Source organism: Typopeltis vanoorti, chromosome 19, assembly GCF_054136105.1.
Source record: "Typopeltis vanoorti isolate ZY-2024b chromosome 19, IOZ_Tvanoo_1.0, whole genome shotgun sequence".
Taxonomy (NCBI): domain Eukaryota; kingdom Metazoa; phylum Arthropoda; class Arachnida; order Uropygi; family Thelyphonidae; genus Typopeltis; species Typopeltis vanoorti.
In genome coordinates, this window is record NC_143567.1 from 56,137,116 (window position 1) to 56,163,993 (window position 26,878).

The following is a 26,878-nucleotide window of genomic DNA, read 5'->3' on the forward strand; positions in this document are numbered from 1 at the left end:
TTTTTCATAGGTGCTCTGGATGTAGGGGATAGTGATAGACTTGGTGTAGTCTTTATTGTGGAGGGGGGGAGGGGGGTTGTGGTTTATAGGTTTTAGTATTTTTTGGATTTTTTTGGGGTTATAGCCATTGGCTAAGAAAGTGTTGAGGATGTGGTTTAGTTCCATAGTCAGGGCCTTGTCATCTGAGCAGATTAATTTTGCCCTGTTATATAGTGTTTTTATCACCTCATATTGTTGTGAGAGGGGGTGGTGGGATTGCTGGTGAATGTATCTGCCAGTGTGGGTGGGTTTTCTGTAAACAGAGAAAACCAAAGATCCATCAAGCTGGCGGGTGATTAAAGTGTCTAGGAAGGGGATGGTGTTGTTTTCCTCTTTTTCTAAGGTGAACTGGATTCTGGGATGTTGGTTGTTTAAGTGTGTTAGGAAAGAGTGGAGTGTGTCTGAGCCATGTGGCCAAATAGCAAACACATCATCTACATAACGAAGCCAAATAGTGGGTTTTTGTGGGGCGGAGTTTAAGGCTTTCTCTTCAAATGTCTCCATAAAGAAATTGGCCAAGGGTGGGGAAAGTGGTGAACCCATGGCTGTCCCCTCTATCTGTTTGTAGAACTTTCCTTGCCAAACGAAATAGCCTGAGTTCATTGTGAACTGAAATAGGGCTGAGATATCGGGAGGAAACTTGGCTTGGATGAGCTCAAGGGTTTCTTTGAGTGGGACATTAGTGAATAGGGAGGAGACGTCAAAACTGACCATTATGTCAGTGTGTTGGAGTGTGAGGTTTTCTATACTGGCTTTAAAGTGGGCTGAGTTTTTTATGTGTGATGGTGTGTTGCCAGTGTATGTGTGAGCGTTTTGGCTAAATGTTTGGCTAATTTATATGTGGGGGAATCAATGCCATCCACTATGGGACGCAATGGCACATTTTGTTTGTGTATTTTTGGGAGTCCATATAATCGGGGGGGTCTAGAGTTATAAGGTTTAAGTTTGTTGGTGACTTTCACAGGCCAAGAAGTGACCTTCTTAAGGAGTCTATGGATAGTTCTAATCTGAGAGTTGGTCGGATTATATTCAATGGGGAGGTAAGTAGTACGGTCTCGTATTAAAGAATTTAGCTTACCTTTGTAGTCTTTTTGATTGAGTACCACAGTGGCGCTTCCCTTATCAGCTTTGGTGATTACTATTTTTTTGTTGTTTTTTAATTCTTGTAGGGCTGTATATTCATTTTTGGATAAGTTGAATTTCGGAGGCTTTAGTGAGAACACCGACTACATCCAGTCTCACGTTGTTGGCGATGTGGTGGCAATTCGTTGGAAGAAAACAAAAATAATCCATCGCAGCAAGTTTAAATACGAAAGATTATTCAAAGAATCTTCAGCAGCTCTAAAAAACGTTCCTAACCTCAACAAATTTGGATGCATGAAACTGCCCCAAATTTGGGAGACTTTCATTATGAGAACTTCAGCTCAACTGCCAAGACTACCAAATTAGCCCGCAAGAGGGCACCATTAGGACTTTAGGAACAAAAGTAGTTTCTTACTTTCTTCCTCATTTGCTTTGTTAGTTCCTTAGTGCACATACCATATCTTTATGTTCCTGAATATGGCAATGTGACATTGCCGAAATATAGAAGTGATTCATTAAAGTATCTTTAATTAATATACTTCATATGCGTTGTTAATTCCGTAAATTAATTACCAGTTAAATAAAAATAATTATAATGGAATAAAGCCTGTTATTAGAATTGAAAATATTCTGTCAGCTCTGTGTTTATGCAGATTATATTATACACCGAAATAGAATAATAGTCAGGACTCTACTGGAAATGAAATAGGTGCTATAAAAAGTTTGATATGAAAATCTTCAATATTGTGGCAGAATTTATGATGCATTGATGAGCTATAAGCAACTGTTATTAAAAAAAAATGAAAAGTATCAAATAGATTATTTTTATTTTATATATATATATATATATCGCGCAGTTAGCCTAGTGGCTTTGCGCTTCGCAACCATATGCCTGGGGAAGGAGTGTCCTAGGTTCGATTCCCGTCGGAGACGTGAGGAGCTGAAGGATCTTCCTCAGCCATAGCCAAGTTAGCCGGTCTTGGGCACGGGCAGTAGGGTTTTTTCTGCCAGTTTATCTGGGGTTTTTCATCCCACAAGCAGGCAAACCGGCCCCGTGAACACACAGGGATACAGCCAGGAATACCTTGAGGCATAGGAGTGACCATTCTATCCTCGTATTTCGGTTACGAAATCCATGCATGCTTGGAAGGTTGTGGGCCTTAAAGGCCTGTTAAAGCCATTGGGATAGATGGGATATATATATATAAGCAACTGCCATTTAAAAACAAATGAAAAGTGCTAGCAAAACAAGTGTTCTCTGCCAGGTTGGCAGGAAAAAGACCCAGAGTAAGACCAAGATGTATGGATTGATATACAGTGAAAAGTGCCTTAGAAGATAGAAATATAAGATCTGATAATGTTAGAGTCTTGACAGGTAATAGACTGATTTGGAGGAAAATTGTAGATAGGAAGTTAGTAATGATGTAATTTTTCATATAGTACTGCCATATCTTGTGCATCCCTTGAGGGTATATATATTAGGAATTTGATGATGATGGTGATGAAAAGGGCAATGTGGATTATAATCTTTTTATTTTTTTTTTATATTCATATATATATATGGCTCTTATTCACAAAAGGTTCTATGGTATATTAGTACTGCGAGTGAGCTAAGGATTTTTTCTGTTTTATTAATTTATACAAATTTTAGATTTTTTATTTATTTTATACATAATCCAGAAACCATTTTATAGAGACCAAACATAGAAATTTTTTCAAGCTACTTCAGGTATTCACTAAATGGAGTTGTTGTCTTAGATTGGATGGTGAAATTCATTTCCCATTTAATGACAGTCATTCAACATTCATGTCTGTGCTAGGATTCAGACCTGCAGCCAGTTAGTTGGAAGGCAGATAAACTAACCAGTTGTTTGACCAGGCCAGCAATTGCCATTACTTTCAGAAACTTAGATTTTTTCAGTGTAAACATAAGTTTGCAGGGTCGCTTAAGGGTCAAAGCCCAATAACTGAGAGTAGACTCTCACACTTTCAGGATCAACTGTGATGGAAGTTGGTCCTGATGCCAACTGTTGCTTCAGGATGATGAGATTTCCTGACTTCAGGCTTCAGGATGAAGTCAGGAAATCTCACTGAACAGTGAAAAGTCACCTATTTTTCACTTATTGGAATGTGACAAGGATCTGTACTTAAGTTTTGTAGATGTGGAGCTATCTAGAAAATTCAATGAAAACATTATATTGAAAGACAATTTATTGAATTACAAATTACTGAAAGGCAATTAATCGAAAAAACAATTAATCAAAAGATAGTTCTTCGAAAAAACAATCCATCGATCAGCAATTAATCGAAAATACAATTTATTGAAAGGCAATTCATCGAAACTACTAGTGCAAGTCTCCAAGATTCTCTAATTGAATAACAGTTGAATAACAGCTGTAATAAATTTGGTATGAAAATCAGCAATAAAAAGACCAAACTATGAAAATAGGCTGGAGTCTAGTGAACTTCAGCTGCATTCTGAATGGAGATTCTATAGAACAAGTAAAATATTTTAGCTATTTCAGCACAGTTTCTAGTGAAGATGGCAGGTTAAATCTGGAAATAGATAACAGAATAAGCAAAGCTGATATGGTGGGTAGCCAGCTGAATAAATTTATATGGATGAGAGAGTAATTAGCTGAAACACCAAACTAGCAGTATACAAGACAGTGTTCAAACCAGTTTTAAGTAATGCATCTGAGAGTTGGGTTAGAAATGAAACTCTTGATCTAAGACTAGAGATCACAGTTATGAGGGTTCTGAGAAAAATTAGGGGAAGTGAACAGATAGCATCAATGGTAAAATCATATTTAAAATGAAAATATTAGAAAGGAACTTCGCATTATTAACATTCAAGAATGTGTATGCCACCTTACACATTCACACATTCAAGAATTACCATACCACCTTAGATTAGCTCTGCTAATCTAAGGCGGTATGGTCATTTAACAGAATGGAGAGGAGAGGTTAGCAAAATAAGGTATTTGAAGACAAGATGGCAAAAAGGATACCTAGAGGAAGACCAAGGCCTAGGTGAATTGATTCACTCAAAAGTACCTTAGAAGCACGAATTGTTAGATATGGCAATATTGGATTGCTGAAAAGTAATAAACTAATTTGGAGGAAATTATGGATGGGAGATTAAGAATAATAATGTAAACTTAATCATGTAGTTCAGGATACATGTCAGAGCATAACTATGATGATGATGGTTATGCTCTGATTGCCACATGGAGTGCTGTGTAGATTTGGTCACCTACTATTTAAATTGATACACTGGCGTGCATTCAGGCAATGTATTCCAATCATTCACAACATTCCATGCAAAAACCTGTCTTTCAGTCCCTTGCATACATCCCTTATACAGAAACGATGTTAAAATTGCAATTTGCATATTGAAATACCATAATAAGCAAACTACAACGTGCATATTCAACTTAAATATATTAACATCCACTCTTGAATTTTCAATCTTCTTTTCTCTACACATATTTGCATAATCATAACAGAGTGTTGTCTAATAGTTGTCAGTTATCACAAGTGCTGATAGTCTTCAGTTATCACTGAAGACTATTAGCACTTGCCGTTTTTATCACTTATGTGATAAAAATGGCAAGTGCATTGGTGAGCTGCATTGCTACCCAGATGACAATGGAAATGTGGCTTGTTGGACAGATGTCAGCCACATTGTCTCACTCAAAACCTTATTCCACAAAAGAAGTCATAGCATTGTTTTTTCACTACAAAGAAGCAATTAAAGAACAATGGAGGCAGCCTGGGAAACAGCAAGAATACCTACAAAGTTGAAATAGCATGTCATGGAAGAAATCGAAAGCATATTTAGAAATGCAAAAATCTTGGAAAAGCAAGAACGGGGTGAAGTATTCAGAGGTGTTAATGAAAAGGAAAATGGGTGGAAAGAAAGTCTCAAAGATCTCTTTGATATAACCCATTCCAGTGCCTTGGACATGATAAAAATTCCAAAAGACAAGGAATTCCTATTGGCACAGAGAGAAAAAGGTTACAGAGGGAAAATGGTATAGACAAGACACTTGCAAAGGAAGAAACTGCAGCAGAGAAGCAAGAAGAAATTTTGGAAAGAGAAGTGAAGGGAAAGAGAAAATGAAGAAGATTAACCACTTTCAACAGTCCATTTTAATGTCTTCATAATCCGAAAGTGAGGGAAATTATTTTTGTAATGAACATGCCAAGGCATCAACTTCAGGATCAATGCAGAAGAAAAATTATTGTTGATGATAGTTTGGTGGAAGTTTGGTTTGGATAGTAGAAAGAAAATTGTTGAAAGCCTAAAAGAAAAATTTAAACCAGATGTCCTTTTCTCCATTCACTGAGATGATAAAATGCTGAAGGAAATTTCATGGAAATAAATCATTGACTGCCTTGTGATTCTCATTTCAGATGAAGGAGTTGATCAACTTCTTGGTGTTCCAAAACTTCTGGCTGGAACAGGCAGACAGATAGCATGAACAATTTTTGACATAGCAGTTGAATGAGATATCTGTGACATGTATTTTGACTACTTCTGTCAACAATGGGTTGATAAATGGACTGTTTCTGGATTGATAAATGCTGTTTCTTTGCACAAATTTTTAGCAAAAAACCATGACTGTTCAGCACTTTCCTTACCCTTCATGTCTGACATCATGCAATTTTTTTTTCTTCTGAAATTGAGCTGATATTGAAGGAAAAGAAGATTTGGTGATATCCTGATGGGAATAGGAATGGAAGGGTATGATGTTTTTTTGAGGATAGAGTACACCAGAAGGGATGGGGACAGGGGGGGTTGTTGCTGATAATAGTAGGGGAATTATGTCCGCATAAAGAGGAGCTGCAAGAGTTTCCAAAAATAGTTGTAATGGTTCTGAGGCTGTATGGTGTGAAGTGGAGATATTTAATCGGATGTTGCTATATACAGGGAATGTTGAGGGTGGTGAAGAAGACATGTATAAGCCATGTGGGTTAGTGAACAAGGGAAGGGTAATTTTAATTATGGTAATATAGATTGGAATGAAGAGAGAGTTTTTGGGTATCAGTAAAATGAATTTCTTTCGTTCTTGAGAAACAACTATCTTAGCTGGGAGGGAATGCAAAGATCAAAGTCTTAGATCTAATAATTTCATTTGAAGATGTGATTGCGAGTGGTGTATCACATTTCCTGCAGTTGACGAGAGTGGCTACGAAGTGATCATCTGGCTGGCTGGTGATTATGAGAAGCGCAGGAGTCAGCTTGGAGCTGTAGAATGGAATGAGTTAAGTGGGAAGGAGATAAACACTGCTTGGGCACTGACCAAGAGGTATTTAACATCAGCTTGTGAATGTATTTCAAAAGCCAAAAGGTTGAATAAGGTAGTGTCAAATGACTTAATGCCGTCTTTCATTCATTTGGAAGATCTGGAAGAAGAAGGTACTGTGAAGATAGCACAAGATGAATAATGGTAATAATCAATTGCATGAAGAGTACAAAGAGCATGTCATAAAATTGACTCACTTAGTAAGGAAGATAAACTGCAGTACTTGCAGAAAATAGCAAATTAGGCCTAGAAAAATAATGGAGTTTCTCCGATATGTGGAAAGCAGAAGGAAGAATGATTAAGGTATGATATTGTTAATGGATGAAGATGGTAAAATGGTAACTGCTACAGAGGACATAGTTGAGGTATTCGTGAACAGCTTATCAGGATGTTTCATCCTCATCAGTGTGGAATCAGATGAAGCTCTAGTTTAGTGGAAATTGGAGATGTTTTATTGATGAGTGAGGTATATGAGGAGTTAGTAAGCTTGATGTCAGTAAGGCAGTAGGACTTGATGACACATCACTACATTTCTTAACGAAATGTTCCAGGAAGTTGGCAGTAGCCTTGTCACACCTGTTTAATAAGTCTTGGAATAGCACAGGTCTCAAGGGAGTGGAAAGAAGGTGAAATTGTTCCATTTCACTGAGATAGTGATAAGGCTATAGCTAAAAATCATAGGCCAATCTGAAATTTGTGGGCTGCATAGCACAACTTGTGATGTCATCACATCAGATTATGGCAGTGATGTGAAGAACCTTGATGTGCAGAAATAAAGAGGTTATAGTTCCATTGTATAAGGCCTTGAGCAGGTCTCATATGAATTATTTTGCACAAATTCATGGTGATGATAGTATATTAGAAAGGGTCCAGAGAAGACTGACTAAGGTGGTAATTGATTTTTGGAATGCGAAGATGAAGAAAGTTTTAGAGAATGCAATTTACATAGACTTGTGAATAGTTGAAGTGATCGAGACATTTAAGTCATCACTACAGGGTTGTTACTTAGTTTAATGGGGAAGAATTTTTTCTAGAATGTAAGAAGGCAGGGAGGCAGAGCCCCCCATCCCCTTTTGAAGACTTGACACTCAGGGGCTACCCTGAGTGTCAATATATATATATATGTCTAAGTAAATTCAACTGCATCTCACTAGCAGATATGAAATTTCCTATAAAAAAAGAGGGACAATGAGATGCCATTTCACCTAAATTATTTACAGCAGCCCTAGAAGAAATTTTTAAAAAACCTTATTGGAAAAATATAGGATTTATGGTAAATGAGAAAGAACTAAATCACCTATGATTTGCTGTTTTTTAAGAAAATTCTCCAGAATTTCAACAAATGATCAACGAATTGAATGCAGATAGTGAAAAAGAAAAGATTAAATATAAACAAAGATATAACAAAAATAATGTATAATAAAATACATTACCAAGAAGCCAGTACAAATGAAACACCAGGAAGAGAGAGAATAAAAAAGAAATTATATGTAGAAATCAACATGGTTTGATAACCTTTGGAAAACACCATGAAGCAATCAAAGGAAATAAATCTGCCTTAAAAGAAAAATATTCGATAGTTGTACACATCCAGTCATAATATATGGAACTGAAATATTAACTTTGACTAATAAACTGACCAAGTTGAAGATTATTACAGAAAATGGAAAGAATAATACTTAGTATTACCATTCTAGGCAGAATGGTAATACCAAGATACTTCATAAGATTGTGCTACTTCATAAAGGAGGTGATAAAAATTCAGCATCAAACTATAGGCCTATCTGTGTGTCATGTGTTGTAGTTAAGTTGTTGGAGAAGCTTGTGAGAACTAGGATCCAGAAATTGAGTTGACAACAATGGTATCATCTTTGATGGACAGCATGGATTTGCTAAAAGGAAGTCATGTTTTAGTAATTTACTTACTTATTACATTAAGGTGACTGCTTCCATGGACAGAAGAGAAGGATATACAGCAATATACTTAGATTTTGCAAAGGCTTTTGATAGATTACTGCATGATAAGTTGATATTCAGACTAGAGTGGATGGGGTTGGATATTAGATTGGTGCATTGGATTGGAGACTGGCTATCTGATAGGTATCAACAAATTGTGTATGTGGGAGCGATATCCACGAAGAAAAAAGTTACTAGTGGTGTGCCTCAGGGGTCTGTTTTAGGGCTATTGCTGTTTAGCAAAGGTTGATCGATTGGTAGAACCTCTTATACTAATGGCTCATGCAAAAAGTTAAGTAAGTTTGAGCACAGTTAGTAGATGGATGGGATGTCATTCGATGCAGTTTCTTCGATGAGGCTTTGGACTCCCTGGAGGTGACACATAATAATAACTTGTATGTTAATGATATTGGTGAAGATTTGGATGGAGATATTCAGTTGTTTGCAGACGATGCAAAGTTAGGACAAACCATGAAGAGTAGAGAAGATATTGTGGCCTTACAAGAAGACGTGAATAAATTGAGTGATTGGGAATGAGAATGCGAGCTCAATGTTACAAAATGTAAGGTTTTAAAATTTGGAAAACAAAAATGTGATGCAGAATTTTTGCTTGGTGAGGATATATTGTCAGAGGTGGAAGAAATAAGAGATCTGGGGGTGATAGTGGATAAAGATTTGAAATTTAGGGGACACATAGCCAAAATTGTGAAGACAACACAAAGGCTTCTAGGAATGATGCAGAGGACACTGACTTGTGGAAGTAAGGAGATTCTTGTTCCATTGTATAAGGCTTTGATTAGGCCATACATGGACTATTGTGCCGAGATTTGGTCACCTGGTTTTCAGAAGGATGAAGAGATGTTGGAAAGGGTCCGAGGCAACTGACTAAGGTAGTTCCTAACCTCTGGAATATCGAGTATGAGGAAAGATTGAGAAGATGCTACTTGCAGAATCTGGTGGACAGGAGGAAGAGGAGAGATATGATAGAGACCTACAAGTTAGTAAAGGGTTGTTATAAGATCAATGCTGGAGAGGTTCTACAGAAAATAGTGGAAGAACAGGGGAGAACCAGAGATCATCCCTGGAAACTGTATAAAGAGGGTGTGAGTAGGGGAGTGAGAAGCAGGTTTTTTTTCATGCAGATTTGTGAATGATTGTAATGCCATGCCTGAGAGTGTGGTGGCTGCAGAGAATTTGAGTGTGTTTCAAGCACAGTATGATGAGCTGTGTGTATGATAATAGGACCTCCTAGATGAGTTTTTGATGCCATGGGGTCTTGAGTAATAATAATAATAATAATATAACGCACAATACTTGGGTCGGAGCTCAGACCACGATGAGCGACATTGTAACAGTAAAAGATTCAAGTGGCAATGGGACAGGTCGTATTGCAAGAAGTAACACTCAGAAATGGACAAAATGGACATCTGAATGGTATCCCAGAGAAGTAAAGAGAGCTATAGGAAGACCAAATTGATGGCGGAAGGATGAAATTAAAGACATGACTGGAACTCAGTGTCATTGAGTGGAGGATTTTGGAGGCAGTAGGCAGAATATGGCTGATGAAGCATTAAAACATAAATAAGCACAAGTAGCTGCTAAGTAATTGAATTCATATAAACCTAATTACCACTATATCAGTCAGTTCACTTGTCTACATATTATACTATAACAAAGTTTGTCTGTTTTGCTGAAAAAAAAAATCCAAGAATGAAAAAAAAAAACTTTTTGCAGAATGAAAAAACAAACAAAAAAACTTCCATTTTTGTATGTGATCAGATAATTAATTTTCATTTGTTGTGAAAACACCCTATAAAGGCTTCTCTGATTCTGAATAGGATCAGAATCTAGGTCAATCGTAGATTGTGAGGTTCGAAAGTATCTTATTAGCCTCCATAGCTCATTTGGTATAGACGAAGCCCTTTGGTCTGAAAGACCTCAGTTCGATTCCTGTCCTTGACAATGAGGAACCATTATATGGTCTCTTTCGACTAAAGGTGAGTTAGCGGTCTCATATGGAGGTGGAGAGGTTTTTTTCTCCCAGAAATTCAGGTTTTTAATCTCCCAGAATAGGCAAACCGGTCAGCAGAACACATGCAATTTACAGAGAAGATTACTTAGAGGCATAGGAGAAACTGCCTTATCCTCGTATTACAGTTAAGAAATCCAAGAATTTCTTAACCGTAACAAGGTTTGCTGGGGGAAAGAAAACCCGAGTTTCTGGGTGAAAAAACGTCCCTACCTCCATATGAGACTGGCTAACTCACCTTTTGTCGAAAGAGACCAGATGACAAGACTTGAACCCATGTCTTTCTAACCAGAGGCCTTTGTCTATACCAAATGAGCTATGGAGGCTCTACCTGAAAGTATGTAATGCCTAAATATAATTTAAATACTATTCTCCCATGTTATTTAAATATCACTGTTTTAACTTAGTCAAAAATGTATTTAACACATTTAAGATACAATGGTAATATGTTTTTTTTTTTAAATATCAACCCCATAAATGAGAAGCTACAAAACCCTTATTGCAACATTGTGGTGTAAGTGGTCAGGGAGAAAGAAAAAATGTGTTGACGTTTCTTGAGGTGATTGAAGTCATAATTCTTAGGAAAAATGATGTGGCGAAGACTGTTCTGATAAAAAGAGGTGATCAGTGATGTCACTGTTATTTTTGATAGTGTCTTTCATGATGTAACTTGTAAGAAACTTACTGAGCAGGGACATGCAGTCTAAGAATAAAAGTCTCATCAACATGACACCTACAACACAGGGTTTCCTGAAAGAAGGCAGTAGGATTATTATTACCCCAAGACCTCATGGAGTCAAAGACTCATCTGGGAGGTCCTTTTATCACACATACATCTCATCATATCTTGTCTTAAACACACTCAAACTCCTTGCAGATACCAAACTCTCAGGCAAGGCATTCCAATTATTCACAACTCTGCACGAAAAAAACCTGCCTCTCACTCCCTTACTCACACCCTCTTTATACAGTTTCCAGGGATGAACTCTGGTTTTCCCCTGATCTCCCACTATTCTCTGTAGAACTTCTCCACCATTGATCTTATAACAACCCCTTACCAACTTGTAGGTCTCTATTCATATCTCCCCTCTTCCCTCTCTCCACCAGACTCTGCAGATTACATCTTCTCAATCTTTCCCCATACTCAACATTCCAGAGGTCAGAAACTACATTAGTCACTTACCTTTGGACCCTTTTCAACACATCCTTCTGAAAACCCAGTGACCAAATCTGGGCACAATAGTCCATGTGTGGCCTTATCAAAGCCTTATACAATGGAACAAGAATCTCCCTACTTCTACACGTCAGTGTCCTCTGCATCATTCCCAGAAACCTTTGTGTTGTCTTCACAATTTTGGTGATGTGTCCCCTGAATTTTAGATCCTTATCCATTATCACCCCCAGATCTCTTATTTCTTCTACGTCCAACAATATATTCTCAACAAGCATAAATTCTGCATCCCATCTTTGTTTTCCAAATTTTAAAACCTTACATTTCGCAACATCGAACTCACACCCCCATTTCTGTGCCCAATCATTCAATTTATTCAAGTCTTCTTGCAAGGCCACAACATCTTCACTACTCTTTATGGTTCGTCCCAACTTTGCATCATCTGCAAACAACTGAACATCTCCATCCAAATCTTCACCAATATTTAATATACAAGTTAAATTGTAATGGACCTAAAACAGACCCCTGAGGCCCTCCACTAGTGACTTTCCTTTTCCTGGATATCGCTCCCCCATACACAACTTGTGATACCTATCAGATAGCCAGTCTCCAATCCAATGCACTAATCTAATATCCAACCCCATCTGCTCTAGTTTGACTATCATTTTATCATGAAGTACTCTATCAAAAGCCTTTGTGAAATCTAAGTATATTACTGGGTATCCTTCTCCTCTGTCCAAGGAAGCAGTCACTTTATTGTAATAAGTAAGCAGATTATTAAAACATGACCTCCCTTTAGCAAATCCATGCTGTCCATCAAAGATAATACCATTGTTATCAACCCAACTCTGGATCATAGTTCTCACAAGCTTCTCCAACAACTTAACCACAACACCTGACACATTGATAGGCCTATAGTTTGATGCTTGAGTTCGATCACTTCCTTTATGAAGTGGCACAACCTTTCCCCTCTTCCACTCCTTAGGGATTCGACTGAGTGCAAGACTCATATTTGTCAAGGCAGGTGTCAACTCTCTGGCACATTCCTTCAGAATACGCGGTGATATATTATCAAGTCCCACAGCCTTATTTACATCTAGTTTACTCAACTCCCCAAACACCTCTTGCTCACTTACAGTCAGTCTCTCCTCCCCATCATCAACTGCTCTCAATCTCTCCATGAAGTCACATTCACAAGATTGAAAGATCTTTATGAACTGCTCATTAAGTATCTCCGACACAGATTCTGCAACAGCTGTCTTTATACCATTTTCTCCAGTCAACGTCATCCTTCCATAATCATTCTTTCTTTTGCTGGCTACATATCAAAAGAACTCCCTAGGATTCTTTTTAGCTTCATTAGCTAACTGTTGTTCATACCTCTCTTTAGCTACTCTCACCAAGTAGACCTCATGAAATTGGTTATTTCCACTTCTCTTATGCTGCCTCCACAATGTCCTTTTTCTCTGTATCGCATGCTTAATCTCTTTATTCATCCTTCTCACCCTTGGAATACATTTAGACATTGCATCTACTAGATAGCTTTTGAAAATCCCCCAAGCTACATTGATCTCTTTTCTAGCTAACTCCTCATTCCATGCTACACCCGCAAGCTGTCCCCTGAGCTCTTCATAATCATCCCCCCCTTGTAGTTCCACATATACCCTTTTCTCACAGGGGTCCTTGAACTGCTGGCAACCACCCAGGTAATCACCTCATGGTCACTCTCACCAATTGGTGGATGATTTGACACCTCATTTATAATTACATCCTCTGATGAGATGACCAAATCCAAGACCTTTAATCCTCGTGTGCCTTCTGTTACATACTGTCTGAAATAGTTATCCATCCAAAACTCAAGAAACTCATTTTCTTTACTTCCAGTTGCTATCTCATCACTCCAGTCTATATTGCCATAATTAAAATCACCCATAATGTTCACCTTTTTCTTATTTGCTTGGCTAATTTGACTATACATTTCACTATCACCACCATCCACATTACCAGGACTATAACAACATCCCACCAAATATTTGATTCTATTCACCTCTATCTCACACCATACTGCCTCAAAACCACTGGCCCTATTTCCCTCTTGCATCTCTACCTTCTATGGACATAACTCTTTCTCTATCATCAATAGAACTCCACCTCCCTTTTTTCTCCTCCTATCCTCACGAAACATATCATACCCTTCCATCTCTATTCCTGTCAGGATGTCGTCTTCATCCAACCATGTCTCACTTATTCTGACAATCTTGATGAACAGATGTAATTAGTGCAACCATTTCATCTGCCTTTTTCCTTATACTTCTAGCATTGGTATACAGACACAACAGCTCATTTCTCGATCTACAGCTAGTTCCACTGATACCACTCACTCGATGCGATCTCTCCATGCTAGACTGGGGCCATTTCCCTTTCTGCTTCTTCATTTCAGAACCCTTTGCAATTCCAACTGTTTCCTCTTGATTTCTGGTCATCCCATTCCTTTTCTGCCTACACATGCTCTCACCTCCTCTTGGAGCATCCACCTTTCTCACACTGTGTACTCCTGTCCACCCTGACCCTCCCCGTTTCCCTGCTCCTCTTGTACACCCATTCTCTCATTTTCTATACTCATACCACTCACTTCCCCATTCATAACCACTTCTTCAATCTCTCCTGTCTTACTCTCCTGCTCTTCCACATCACTCCCCTCTCGATCTGATTCATTCTCTCTATTCATTTCTCTACTTTCCAGCAGCAGTCTCTCCAAGTGACTCACACCAAACCACTCAAATGCAGTCTATCGCTCCCACACAGCTCACTTCGTCCCTCACACTCATTCCACACATTAACAAACTATTCTCCCATCTCCTCACACATTTCAGCCAGCATATCATTCATAATCCTTGCTCTCTGCCTCATTTCATCACAGTCATACCGGCAACACACTGACTACCCTTTTTGTCACACTATTTTCTTTTATCCTTCCAAGCAGCCTCCTGATGTACATTCTGACATGCTCTTTGTTCTCTCTCAAATCATTTGTACCAATTAATACTATTAACTCTTTTGCTCGCTCCTGCCTCATATCCAATGCCTCAATCACTCTACTCATTTTACCACCTGGAAAACATACCTTGTGCATTCTATCCTCTAGCACACCTTTAATAATGGAGTCGCCATACAACGCCACTTGCTCATCTTTTGTTAACTCTTTCATTTCATTAACTCCATCATGATTTATTTTAAAAGTTTTGACCTGAATTCTTTTAATTTCATTCCGCATCCATTTCATTTCTTGCCTTATCCAATCCAATTCAATTTCTGAATCCCCCGACACATTCTCTCTATCATTAAATCTTTCGAACTTTCTAACTCTCGGCTCCCTCTTCTCACTTTCACTCTCATTCATCCTTCTTTGTTTCCGTACTTTCGGTCCAACATACGTCCAACTTTCGCTATCATTCTTCTCACTTTGAATCTCATTTATCTTTCTTTGTTTCCGTACTTTCGGTCTAACATGCATCCAACTTTTGCTATCATTCTTCTCACTTTCACTCTCATTCATTTTTCTTTGTTTCAGTACTTTCAGTCCAACATGTGTCCAACTTTCGCCATGATTCATTCTTTTTTTGCTATCATCGATTCTTTCGATTTTTTTCACTTTCGATTTCTGCATCACACCATTTCTAATTTCATTTGTTCTCTCAATTTCGTTTCCTTCCACCACTCTCGCCTCACTTTCATCCCTTTTAACATCCGGTATGGTTTTCAAATCACTCTTTTTCTTTTTTACTGATTTTTTAAGATTTTTTTGCTGCTCATGCTCACCATCGTTCTCTTTCATACGTGTACACATGTTCCCCGCGACATTCTCGTTACTAACACTTTCTGTCATCAATTTCATATTTGCATTCATCCGTTCCTCGTTCAGGTCACACTTCGTACATACCCTTCTTCCATCCGCACTAAACATCCACAAATCATTTATGTAATCGAAGGAATACACATAACAGACCTCACACTTAACGAAACGACTGAAATCTAAAATAAAATCATGGAATGACAATGCTGCCACCATTTTTTTTTTTTTTCATTGCAGGTTACTAGGTCTGATAATAACGATTTCGTAATTAAGTTTAGGCAAGAAAAATCCCCCAGACTAATAATACCGGTAGCGCACAATGTTTACAGCGACTCTTATTCAAACAATTACACGTATATACTTAATTATTCCTAGAATAACTTATCTCAATCAGGAGCTCTTCTCAGACACGTCCACAGCGCTTGGCTCACTCAATTTGCTGTTTGGTTCAGAAATCTTCTGATGTATTACCATTGTGTTTGCTCACTTGTAATATCAAACAGCCAAACTGTGGAACTATTATGCAGTTATATCCTCAGGTAGATAATCTGAGTATAACAATTTATCCCTATGAATTCTAATTATGAGAAATGGATATTTCTTGTAATTTCTGGTTTTCTGAAAATGCTAATGAAATTCTAATGATGTAATTGGCCCTCTGCAAATTTTACTTTATGAGAAATGCTATTTGCCTGTTAAATATTTTTGCTAAAACTCCATTAAATTTATTGTATTTATTACAGGTTCAAGAAAGAGAACCATACTCACCATTAGGGAAAACAGAAAATCTTATTTCATTTTCTAAAGCATATTGTGATGAACTTTCTACCTTTGGAGTATGGTCAAAATCATTTCAGCAAATGCAGCTTCCTACTTTTCACAGACCATTCCTTTTTCTTTTAAGAGTATTGCTTGATGTTGTTCACGAGTGTTTGTTACTTAGACTTGAACAACAGCCAGAAAAACCTTCTGCTCTTAGTGTTGGTCAGGTAAGTTTAATTTGATGAAGACCAGATTTGCTGAAAATTCTAAAAATGAAAATCTTTCCATTCTTTCCAGTTTATTCAACTTTATTATGTAAAATAAAAATAACATCATATTATTTGTGAAATATATGATTTAACCTTTTTTTAAATAAATTTCAAGTATTTACTTCAAGTAAAAAAGCTCTCATTTAACCTAACAGTATAATCAGATTTGATCTGTTGATAGCAAAAGCCTGTTATTATAATGCTAATTTCCTCTTCTTTGAAAAAAAAAAGCTACAGCTGGCAGAAATAAAAATAAAATGCAGTAAGTCCTTGACTTACATTGATTCGAGTTATGTGGATTCATAGATACACAATTGTGGTATTATACTTCGACTTACAACCAGCAACACCATCTGTCAAGCACCACTTTGTGAATATAACAGATGGCTAACATGAAGTGCCAGAAGATTCCATTTTGCATAAGTAAGATACTAAAATGGAGAATATTATGAATTCAGCCATATTTTATAGCCGAATATAGAAAGAAACTTTAGAATGTTTCAAAAAAATATCAGAAAGCTTATAACCTTCTAATAAAGTACTAATAAAAGGTGACATACAGTCTTCTGGGCAAAGCTTGTGTCTTTTAGATAGTGCATATAAAGGCAACTCTGAGGTTTTATTCTTGTAAGCTATCTGGTAAATTTTCAAACTTTCAAATGTCTTTTTATATGTACAGTAAACCCTCGATTTAATAGACTAATAGGGGCTAAGGGGTGTCTGTTAAATCGTGAATTTTTTAAAATAAAAGCATCTGTAACATTATACTGCAATTTTATCAAAATTAGCAATGTAATAACAAAAAAATTGTTTTTCATACACTTTTAGATAAGTTAATGTTCAATGTTGAAGCACCTGGTTTAGGTAATCCTGCTTTGAAAAAACTATCAACTCATCTGCCCACTGCTGTATATAGTCCCTCACTGATTTCTCCAAGACCTTAACAACTACTGATGACACACCAACAGGCCTATAATTAGACACATCCATTCTGCTACCTCCCTTATACAGCGGCACTATCTTACCTTCCTTCTATTCCCTGGGTACCTTTCCCACAGCCAGACATTTATTGAAAAGCCAGGTCAGTGGAACTGTCAGTTCTTTAGCACATTCTCTCAAAACCCATGGTGAAATACCATCCAGTCCAACAGCTTTACTGGTATCCTGAGAAATCAGTATTTGGAACACACTCCCCTCTTGCACCTCTGAATCCTGAACCTGCCCTATCCCTCTAGTATTAAAACCTCCTCCAGGATGAAATACTTCAATAAAGTGCTCATTGAACAACTCCACATTGAACAATTCTATGTCCTCTGCATCAGTCACTCTATTCTCATTTTATCCCGCAATGTCATTCTTCCACAATCGTTTCTCCGCCTACTGGCCACATAGCTAAAAAAATTCCCTAGGATTTTCTTTGGATCTTAGTGCCAATCTCTTCTCATATTCCAGTTTTGCCTTCCTCACCATTCTGGTCATTCTCCTGGCCTATGTCTTATATTCTTCGTGTGGCTGTCCTCCACCCCTCTCCTTATATATCTTCCATAATCTCTTTTTCAACCGCAGTTCCTGTTTGATATCATTTGTCATCCACTTTACACCAAATTGTGTCTGCTTCTTTACCTGTGGAATACAGCTTACTATTGCTGCTAACAAATATTCCTTCACAATTTCCCAAGCACTAATGATATCCTGTCCTTCCAATTCTGCCATCCATGGAACTGCCCCTAGTTGATATCTAAGACTATTATAATCACTCGCCTTATAATTCCACATACATTCCCTTTTCTTTGATACACCTGCATGTCTGTTCATCTTCCAAGTCAAAACCACATGGTCACTTTCTCCAACTAGTGGGAGAGATGTCGTCTCACTTCTGATGCTATGACCAAATCGAAAACTCTTGAACCTCTTGTTCCCTCTATTACATGCTGCCAAAGACATTTGTCCCTCAAGAATTCCAGAAATTCTATCCCCTTGTTACTACATGCATTTTCCTCTTCCCAGCTTATACTGCTGTAGTTAAAATCTCCCACAACAATCATTCTTCTTGTACTTGCCAAGCTGAACTGCCTAACCATCTGGTCCCCACCTTCTGTGCTCCCTGGTCTACAGCAACACCCCACTACATATCCTGTCTTGGCCACTTCTACCTCACACCACATGCTTTCAAAACCACATGTGTCACTGCCTTCCAAAGCCTGCACTCTTAGAGGACATAAGTCATCACTTATCATAAGCAGTACTCCACCACTACATTTTCCTTTCCTATCCTTCCGAAAAATGTTGTACCCTGCCACTTCAATTCCAGTTATTATATCATTCTCTGTCAACCATGTCTCAGAGATCCCAATAATCTCTGGCCAGGTTGATGCTATCAGTGCCACCAATTCATTTCCTTTATTTTGGATACTCCTGGCATTAGTATAGAGCATAAAAATGTCACTGCTTCTATACCTATCATTATCCCCTCTCAATCCCCCTGGGCTCATTGTTACCTGATGTCATTCCCCCCCCCCCTTTCCCCAAGCACCCATTCCCACAAGAGGCCACCCCTGCTACCATTCACCCTGGGAATTCTAGTTTCCCTGCATTGACACACTGACTCGTTCAGAAAATAGCAATCTTTCCAGATACCTTCGTCCTTCCTCATTCAAATGCAAGCAGTCTCTAGCATACAGTTCCCTTCTGACAGTTCCCTCAAATGCCCTCCAAGCATCCACGTATTCCAATCCTCTATTCTCACACATTCTGGCTGTTATGCAATTCAGTATTGCTGCTCTTCTGCTCAGCTCGTCACTATCATTCCTGGGCAACACACACACACGATCTTCCCTCTCTGTGTTTTCTTTTGTAGAACTTCAAGCAAGAATCTCAGATCGCTTGCTGCCCGATATTTGTGCAATCAATAGGATACTGAATAAACTTTCATTTTCTCAGCTTTCTTTTCATGAGCAGAATCGGTTGGAGCTCTGATTATTCTTTTGAAATGAACATAATTGTCAAAAATGCATTGTGTTTAAGCACCACATAAATCGAGGACTAATTGTATACTAAAAATGAAATGAACAAAAAAATATAAATAAGTTAAAAAGGGAAGGATTGTACTTTTGGAAAAACATCTCTTGAAACAAGTAGATTATAAAATGAAAAAATAGGCAAACAGGTAAGAAATAAAAAGAGAAAAATGAATGAAAAAGAGTAGAAATAGGATACTTCTTGAAGGGAAGAGGATAACCTTGTTCTAATCTTTAGGATTGAAATAAACACAGAAGTTGTTTATAGACGAGTTTTGTGAGAGAAACACAAACCACTGGTTTAGAGAGAATTGTAAAGAGAGACTCATTTCTTAAATGTCGGGTTTCTCAGATGAGGATTTTTAATAGGGAAAGAATTAATTTAATTGTTTGTGCTTTATAGATTCCAAGCCTAAATAAACTAAATCTTAATAATTTAAAAAAGTTTAAAAAAATTCTGTCAGTGATATTCATTGATGAAGTCTGCAACAGCCAAAATTATAATAGACAGTTTGCGTATAGATGATTTCGTCATTGAATATCATTGTCAGTGATTATTGACAAGTAATAGCTTTTCGAGGTTTAGGCAGTCATTGCAATGGCAATGATATTTAATGTCAATGATATTTGCTGACAGTTATATATCAACAGCAGTGATATTCATCACTGCCATTCACAGTTAGAAATATTACTGCCAGTGGTAATTAAGTAATAGCTTTGCAAACATGGCTCTTCTTTCCGACTCCTGCAAATATGATGATTTAGGTCGGCTTAGTGGTCATTTTTTCTCTCGTGGAATCCAATCCAGTACTTCTTTTGTCCATCGTTGATCTTGTCTTCGAGCAATATGCCCAGCCCATTGCCACTTCAGATGTTTCACTTTTCCTATGATGTCAGAGACTTTGGCTTGATTTCTTATCCATGTATTCCTTTTGTGATACCAAGCACACTTCTTTCCATACTAAATTGTGTTGTTCTTAATTTTTGGATTTCCTTTGCATTTAGTGTCCATGTTTCATAGCCCTATGTCATCATAGGAAGAATACATTGGTTAAAAACTTTTCTATTCAGACATAATGGTAGTTGGCTTTTGAATATTGAATGAATTTTCCAAATGCTTTCCACCCAAGCATCGTGTGCCTTTTAATTTTGTCCATGATATTTTGGTCCATTGATATTCATTGTCCTAAGTATATGTAATGATCTACTCATCTGATTTCCTCATTACTGATTTTTATTATTTCTGGTTGGACATAGCTATTGAACATAACTTGGGTCTTCTTTAAGTTTATCTTTAGGCCAGCTGTTTTGCTAGCAATTTGGAGTTCATAGATATGAGTCTGTAATTCATGCGCAGTTGAAGTAAAGATAACTATGTCATTTGCAAAGCATAAATGGCTTAAATATCTTTCATTTATCTTCAGACCTTTCCCTTCCCAATCAAGAAGTTTGAATATTTCTTCTAGGCATGCCGTGAATAATTTTGAGATATTGTGTCACTCTGTCTTATACCTCTCTGTGGAAACACAGAGGGGTATATGACAGAGTGACACAATATCTCAAAATTATCCCAATCAAGAAGTTTGAATATTTCTTCTAGGCACGCTGTGAATAATTTTGAGATATTGTGTCATATACCCCTCTATGTTTCCACAGAGAGGTATAAGACAGAGTGACACTCTGTCTTATACCTCTCTGTGGAAACATAGAGGGGTATATGACACAATATCTCAAAATTATTCACAGCTTGCCTAGAAGAAATATTCAAACTTCTTGATTTTTATTATTCTTCTGGAAACATCTCTATTGAAATTAATTGCTGCTATGGCATTGGTGTATGCTGATTTGATGGTCCTGATGTATGACTCCTCCATTTGTTGGTTTCGTAATGTTTTAAGTGTTGCACAAGTTTTAAGTGAATCAAATGCTTTCTCATAGTCAATAAAACCAAGACATAGTGGTAATCGATATTAATTACACCGTTCAATAATCTGCTGTACAACTTGAATATGGTCCATTGTACTAAAGCCCCTTCGAAAGCCTTCCTGTTTTTTTGGTTGTGCTAGATCTAGAATCGTACAAAGATTATGAGCTAAGACTTTTGTAAACACTGTAAACCATTGATAGGTTGGTAGTTCATCAAGTCACTATTTTTATATATTATCAGAATTAGGGTAGCCTTCTTCCATGTTCTTGGTATATCATTTTTCTTTAGGCATAAAGTAAATAGCTTTGCTAAGAGTTTGTAGATTATTTCTCCACCGTTTTTAGAAGTTCAGCTGTAACTTCATCCTCACCTGCAGCTTTCTCATTTTGCAAGCTTTGGATGCTCCACATAACTTCTTCTGGTAGAATCTGTGGTACTTCAGCTGTTTCATAGTTGTCTTCTTCTTCATTTAATTCATCATCCTGATATAATACTGAGTAAAATTCTTCAACTCTTTTGTGCTATAGCATATCTATCTCTGGTGATTGTCCCATCTTGTAGTTTGACTGCAGCCATCTGTTTGTTGCTGTTTGGCTTTTTGAGACTATGGTTGTTTTCAATTGTTTGTTGTATGAATTTACAATTGAATTTTCTTGTTTCTTCTGTGATATGTTTTCTGATCGTTTTGCACAATTCAGTGTATTCAATTTTATTCTGTAGGTTAATTGATTGTTTCATTTCTCTTTGTTTCTTCATAAGCTGTTTTGTTTGTTCAGAAATTTTGTCTTGTTTCTGTTCTGTGGTACCAGCTATTTCAAGTGAGCATTGTAAAAGGTTTTGGGTAATAATGTCATTACTTTCTGATAGATTAGCATTGTCATCTATAATAAGATGTTTAAATCTATTGTTTAATCTGTGTTAGAATGCATCTTTTTTAATGTTGAGTTTGTGTATATCTATGTTTTGCTTTGATCTTTGAAACGTCTTTCTTCTTTCTTTTTGGCAGTTTATTTGAATTTTACTATGTACCATACAATGGTCACTTCCAATCTTGAAGGTGTTTATAACAGAAAGATGTTTTTCTTATTGCTGAGGATAGTCAATTTCACTAGTTTTTCCATTTGGACTTTTCCATGTCCACTTTCTGTGTGTTTTTTTCTTGAAAAAGGAATTCATGATATACAGGTTTTCTTTTTCTGCAAATTCTATTAACCTTGATCCTCTGTCGTCTCTCATGCCATATCCAAAATTTCCCATTGAGCTTTCATCTGAATGTTGTATACCAATACTAGCATTAAAGTCTTTCATTACAATTCTGAAACGATGTTTTCCTTTATTATAGAGTTGAGATACATCATGATAGAAGGCTTCAATTTCTTCGTCGGTATGACTTATTGTGGGTGCACAGACTTGGATGATCTTAAGGGTGTATTTTTTTGAGATTTGAACAACAATACTTGCTATTTGATCAGATATACTGTCAAATTCTATTATGTTGTTCTTCAGTTTTTTGTTGATCAAGAATCCAGCTGCACTGATTCTTTCCTTACCTTGGCCTCTATAATATAGTATGTCTCCTTTTTTTTAATTGAAGAATTTCTTCACCATTACGTCTAACTTCACACAGTCCAAGAACCCGTTTTAGTTGCTTTAGCTCTTCAGTTGGTTCAGTTAGCCATGCTTCACTGCTCAGAATCCTACAGTTTAATGTTCCAAGGTCTAGTTTCCAATGGCAGCATGATCTGGTTACCTGTGGATTCTTAGCAGCTCTCCCTTCATGTTTAACTGCCTGCTGCCATAGATGGTAACAATCCAGCCTCCGGGTAATGAGGGCCATTTTATTTCTGTTGGATTCATCTTGGAAGGTTAGGCCACAAATATTCACCATTCTAGCCCAGTGCAGGTTGGTGAATGGCAATATTTTCACATGGGATCGCCAGTTGCAAAACCACTGGTCCACGGCTCTTTATTCAATATATTCAGAGCTGCCCTGATATCCAATGGATGGTAGTTGGGGTTTCTTCCCATCTGCCACCTAGGGGATGCATTCAGTATTCCATGGGAGCCCCAATATATATATATATATATATATATAAAAAAGGTTTAATTACTATCACCGAGAGAAAAGATGACGAGAATGGATGTCAGTTTAATGTGGCAAAATGTAAGGTTATGCATTTTGGGGTGAAAAGATTGGCGGCAGTTTACTGCATTGGTGGAACCGTACTCCAGGAAATTGATGAGGCACGAGATTTAGGAGTGTTGGTAGATAAGGAATTGAAATTTAGGGGACACATTGCAAAAGTGACCAAAACAGCTCATCAAATCACTTGGTTGCTGAAGAATACGATGACAAGCAGAGACAAGCAGGTTATTGTTCCTCTGTATCGAGCCTTGATAAGACCCCATCTAGACTACTATGCTCAGATTTGGTCACCTAGGTTTCTTCTTGATGGGGAGGAGGTGGAGAGGATCCAGAGGCGAGTGACCAAGATGATAGCAGGTCTGTGGAATGAACCGTATGAGAACAGGTTGAGGATTTGTGGGTAGTAAAAATTGGTTGATAGGCGGAGGAGGGGAGATATGATTGAGACATTCAAATTACTGAAGGGTTTCTATAAAATTAATTCAGAAGATATTTTTGAGAACAGGGCTGGTTGTGGGAGGACTAGGGGACATCCATGGAAACTGGGCAAAAGTGTGGTTATTAAAGGTGTTAGAGCTGGGTTCTTTACTTTTAGAGTAATGAATGAGTGGAATGCGCTCCCTGAGTCTGTGGTGGATGCTGTGACAGTGAATGAGTTTAAGGCGAGGTATGATAGATACTGCATGAATGTCAAATAGTTGTGATGAATATGATTTGGGGCCTCCCTCGATGAGTCCAATGACTCCCTGGAGTTGCCCGTAATAATAGTAATAATAATAGATATATTTAAAAAAGATACTACTAGTTTACTAGTTTCGTTACATGAACATCCTCAGGTATCACAATCAAAGAAGTATATAAAAAAATTACAGAGACTTAAAATTGTGCTAACAGAACAAGTATAAAAAACAGTAGCGTGTTTGAAAAAAATGCAAGTATGAGTTCCAAACAAACGAATACTACGCGCTGTCGCGAGTGCGCCAGTACTGAACAGAAGCAACGTGTGCGTCAGAGAGATTGTAACTCAGGCTGTTGTTGATATGAGAGGAATCTAGTAGCAAGACTTATGCGTTGGTTAGACATAACTGGTAATTAGTTTACGGAATTAACAACACATATAAAGTATATTAATTAAAGGTAACTTTAATGAATAACTTCTATATTTTGGCAACGTCACATTGCCATCTTCAGGAACATAAAGATATGGTATGTGCACTCAGGAACTAACACAAATCAAATGAGGAAGAAAGCAAGAAACTAATATTGTTCCAAAAGTCCTAATGGTGCCCTCTTGCGGGCTAATTTGGTAGTCTTGGCAGTTGGGCTGAAGTTCTCATAATGAAAGTCTCCCAAATTTGGGGCAGTTTCATGCACCCAAATTTGTTGAGGTTAGGAACGTTTTTTAGAGCTGCTGAAGATTCTTTGAATAATCTTTCGTATTTAAACTTGCTGCAATGAATTATTTTTGTTTTCTTCCAACGAATTTTATGGTGGGTATCTAAGGCATGGTCTGCCAGCCCAGAGCGGCTGAACTGGTGAAACCGGATGTAGTCTTGGTGTTCTGAAACCCTGATATTTGTTGTTCTGCCTGTTTGGCCAAAGTAGGACAATTTGCAGCTGCATGGGACCTGGTATACACCAGGTAGGTCTAGGGGAAGTGGTTGGTCTTTGGTAGAGCGGATAAGAAATGCCAACTTTTTATATGGTCTGTAACAGGAAGTAAGGTCATATTTTTTGAGGATATTGGTTATTTTCTCAGAGGTGCCCTGGATGTAGGGGATGGTGATAGACTTGGTGTAATCTTTATTGTGGAGGGGGGGGGTTGTGGTTTACAGGTTTTAGTATTTTTTGGATTTTTTTGGGGTTATAGCCATTGGCTAAGAAAGTGTTGAGGATGTGGTTTAGTTCAATAGTCAGGGCCTTGTCATCTGATCAGATTAATTTTGCCCTGTTATATAGTGTTTTTATCACCCCATATTGTTGTGAGGGGGGGGGGGATTGCTGGTGAATGTATCTGCCAGTGTGGGTGGGTTTTCTGTAAACAGAGAAAACCAAAGATCCATCAAGCTGGCAGGTGATTAAAGTGTTTAGGAAGGGGAGGGTGTTGTTTTCCTCTTTTTCTAAGGTGAACTGGACTCTGGGGTGTTGGTTGTTTAAGTGTGTTAGGAAGGAGTGGAGTGTGTCTGAGCCATGTGGCCAAATAGCAAACACATCATCCACATAACAAAGCCAAATAGTGGGTTTTTGTGGGGCGGAGTTAAGGCTTTCTCTTCAAATGTCTCCATAAAGAAATTGGCCAAGGGTGGGGAAAGTGGTGAACCCATGGCTGTCCCCTCTATCTGTTTGTAGAACTTTCCTTGCCAAACGAAATAGCCTGAGTTCATTGTGAACTGAAATAGGGCTGAGATATCGGGAGGAAACTTGGCTTGGATGAGCTCAAGGGTTTCTTTGAGTTGGACATTAGTGAATAGGGAGGAGACGTCAAAACTGACCATTATGTCAGTTTTGACGTCTGTATACTGGCTTTAAAGTGGGCTGAGTTTTTTATGTGTGATGGTGTGTTGCCAGTGTAGTGTGTGAGCGTTTTGGCTAAATGTTTGGCTAATTTATATGTGGGGGAATCAATGCCATCCACTATGGGATGCAATGGCACATTTTGTTTATGTATTTTTGGGAGTCCATATAATCAGGGGGGGGTGATGTAGAGTTATAAGGTTTAAGTTTGTTGGTGACTTCCACAGGCCAAGAAGTGACTTTCTTAAGGAGTCTGTGGATAGTTCTAATCTGAGAGCTGGTCAGATTATATTCAATGGGGAGGTAAGTAGTACTGTCTAGTACTAAAGAATTTAGCTTACCTTTGTAGTCTTTTTGATTGAGTACCACAGTGGCGCTTCCCTTATCAGCTTGTTCACTAATGTCCCACTCAAAGAAACCCTTGAGCTCATCCAAGCCAAGTTTCCTCCCGATATCTCAGTTCACAATGAACTCAGGCTATTTCGTTTGGCAAGAAAAGTTCTACAAACAGATAGAGGGGACAGCCATGGGTTCACCACTTTCCCCACCCTTGGCCAATTTCTTTATGGAGACATTTGAAGAGAAAGCCTTAAACTCCGCCCCACAAAAACCCACTATTTGGCTTCGTTATGTGGATGATGTGTTTGCTATTTGGCCACATGGCTCAGACACACTCCACTCCTTCCTATCACACTTAAACAACCAACACCCCAGAGTCCAGTTCACCTTAGAAAAAGAGGAAAACAACACCATCCCCTTCCTAGACACTTTAATCACCCGCCAGCTTGATCAATCTTTGG

At 37.8% G+C, this 26,878-nt stretch overlaps 1 protein-coding gene across 1 annotated transcript in view; it reads left to right on the top strand.

The window, feature by feature from the left end:
• LOC150096139 (mitogen-activated protein kinase kinase kinase 4-like) overlaps positions 1–26,878 on the top strand; it is a 734,047-nt gene that overhangs the window by 96,928 nt on the left and 610,241 nt on the right. The window contains exon 5 of the mRNA XM_090409620.1: positions 16,187–16,432. Coding sequence (XP_090265746.1) covers positions 16,187–16,432 — 246 coding nt within the window. The remainder of the gene's footprint in view (positions 1–16,186; positions 16,433–26,878) is intronic.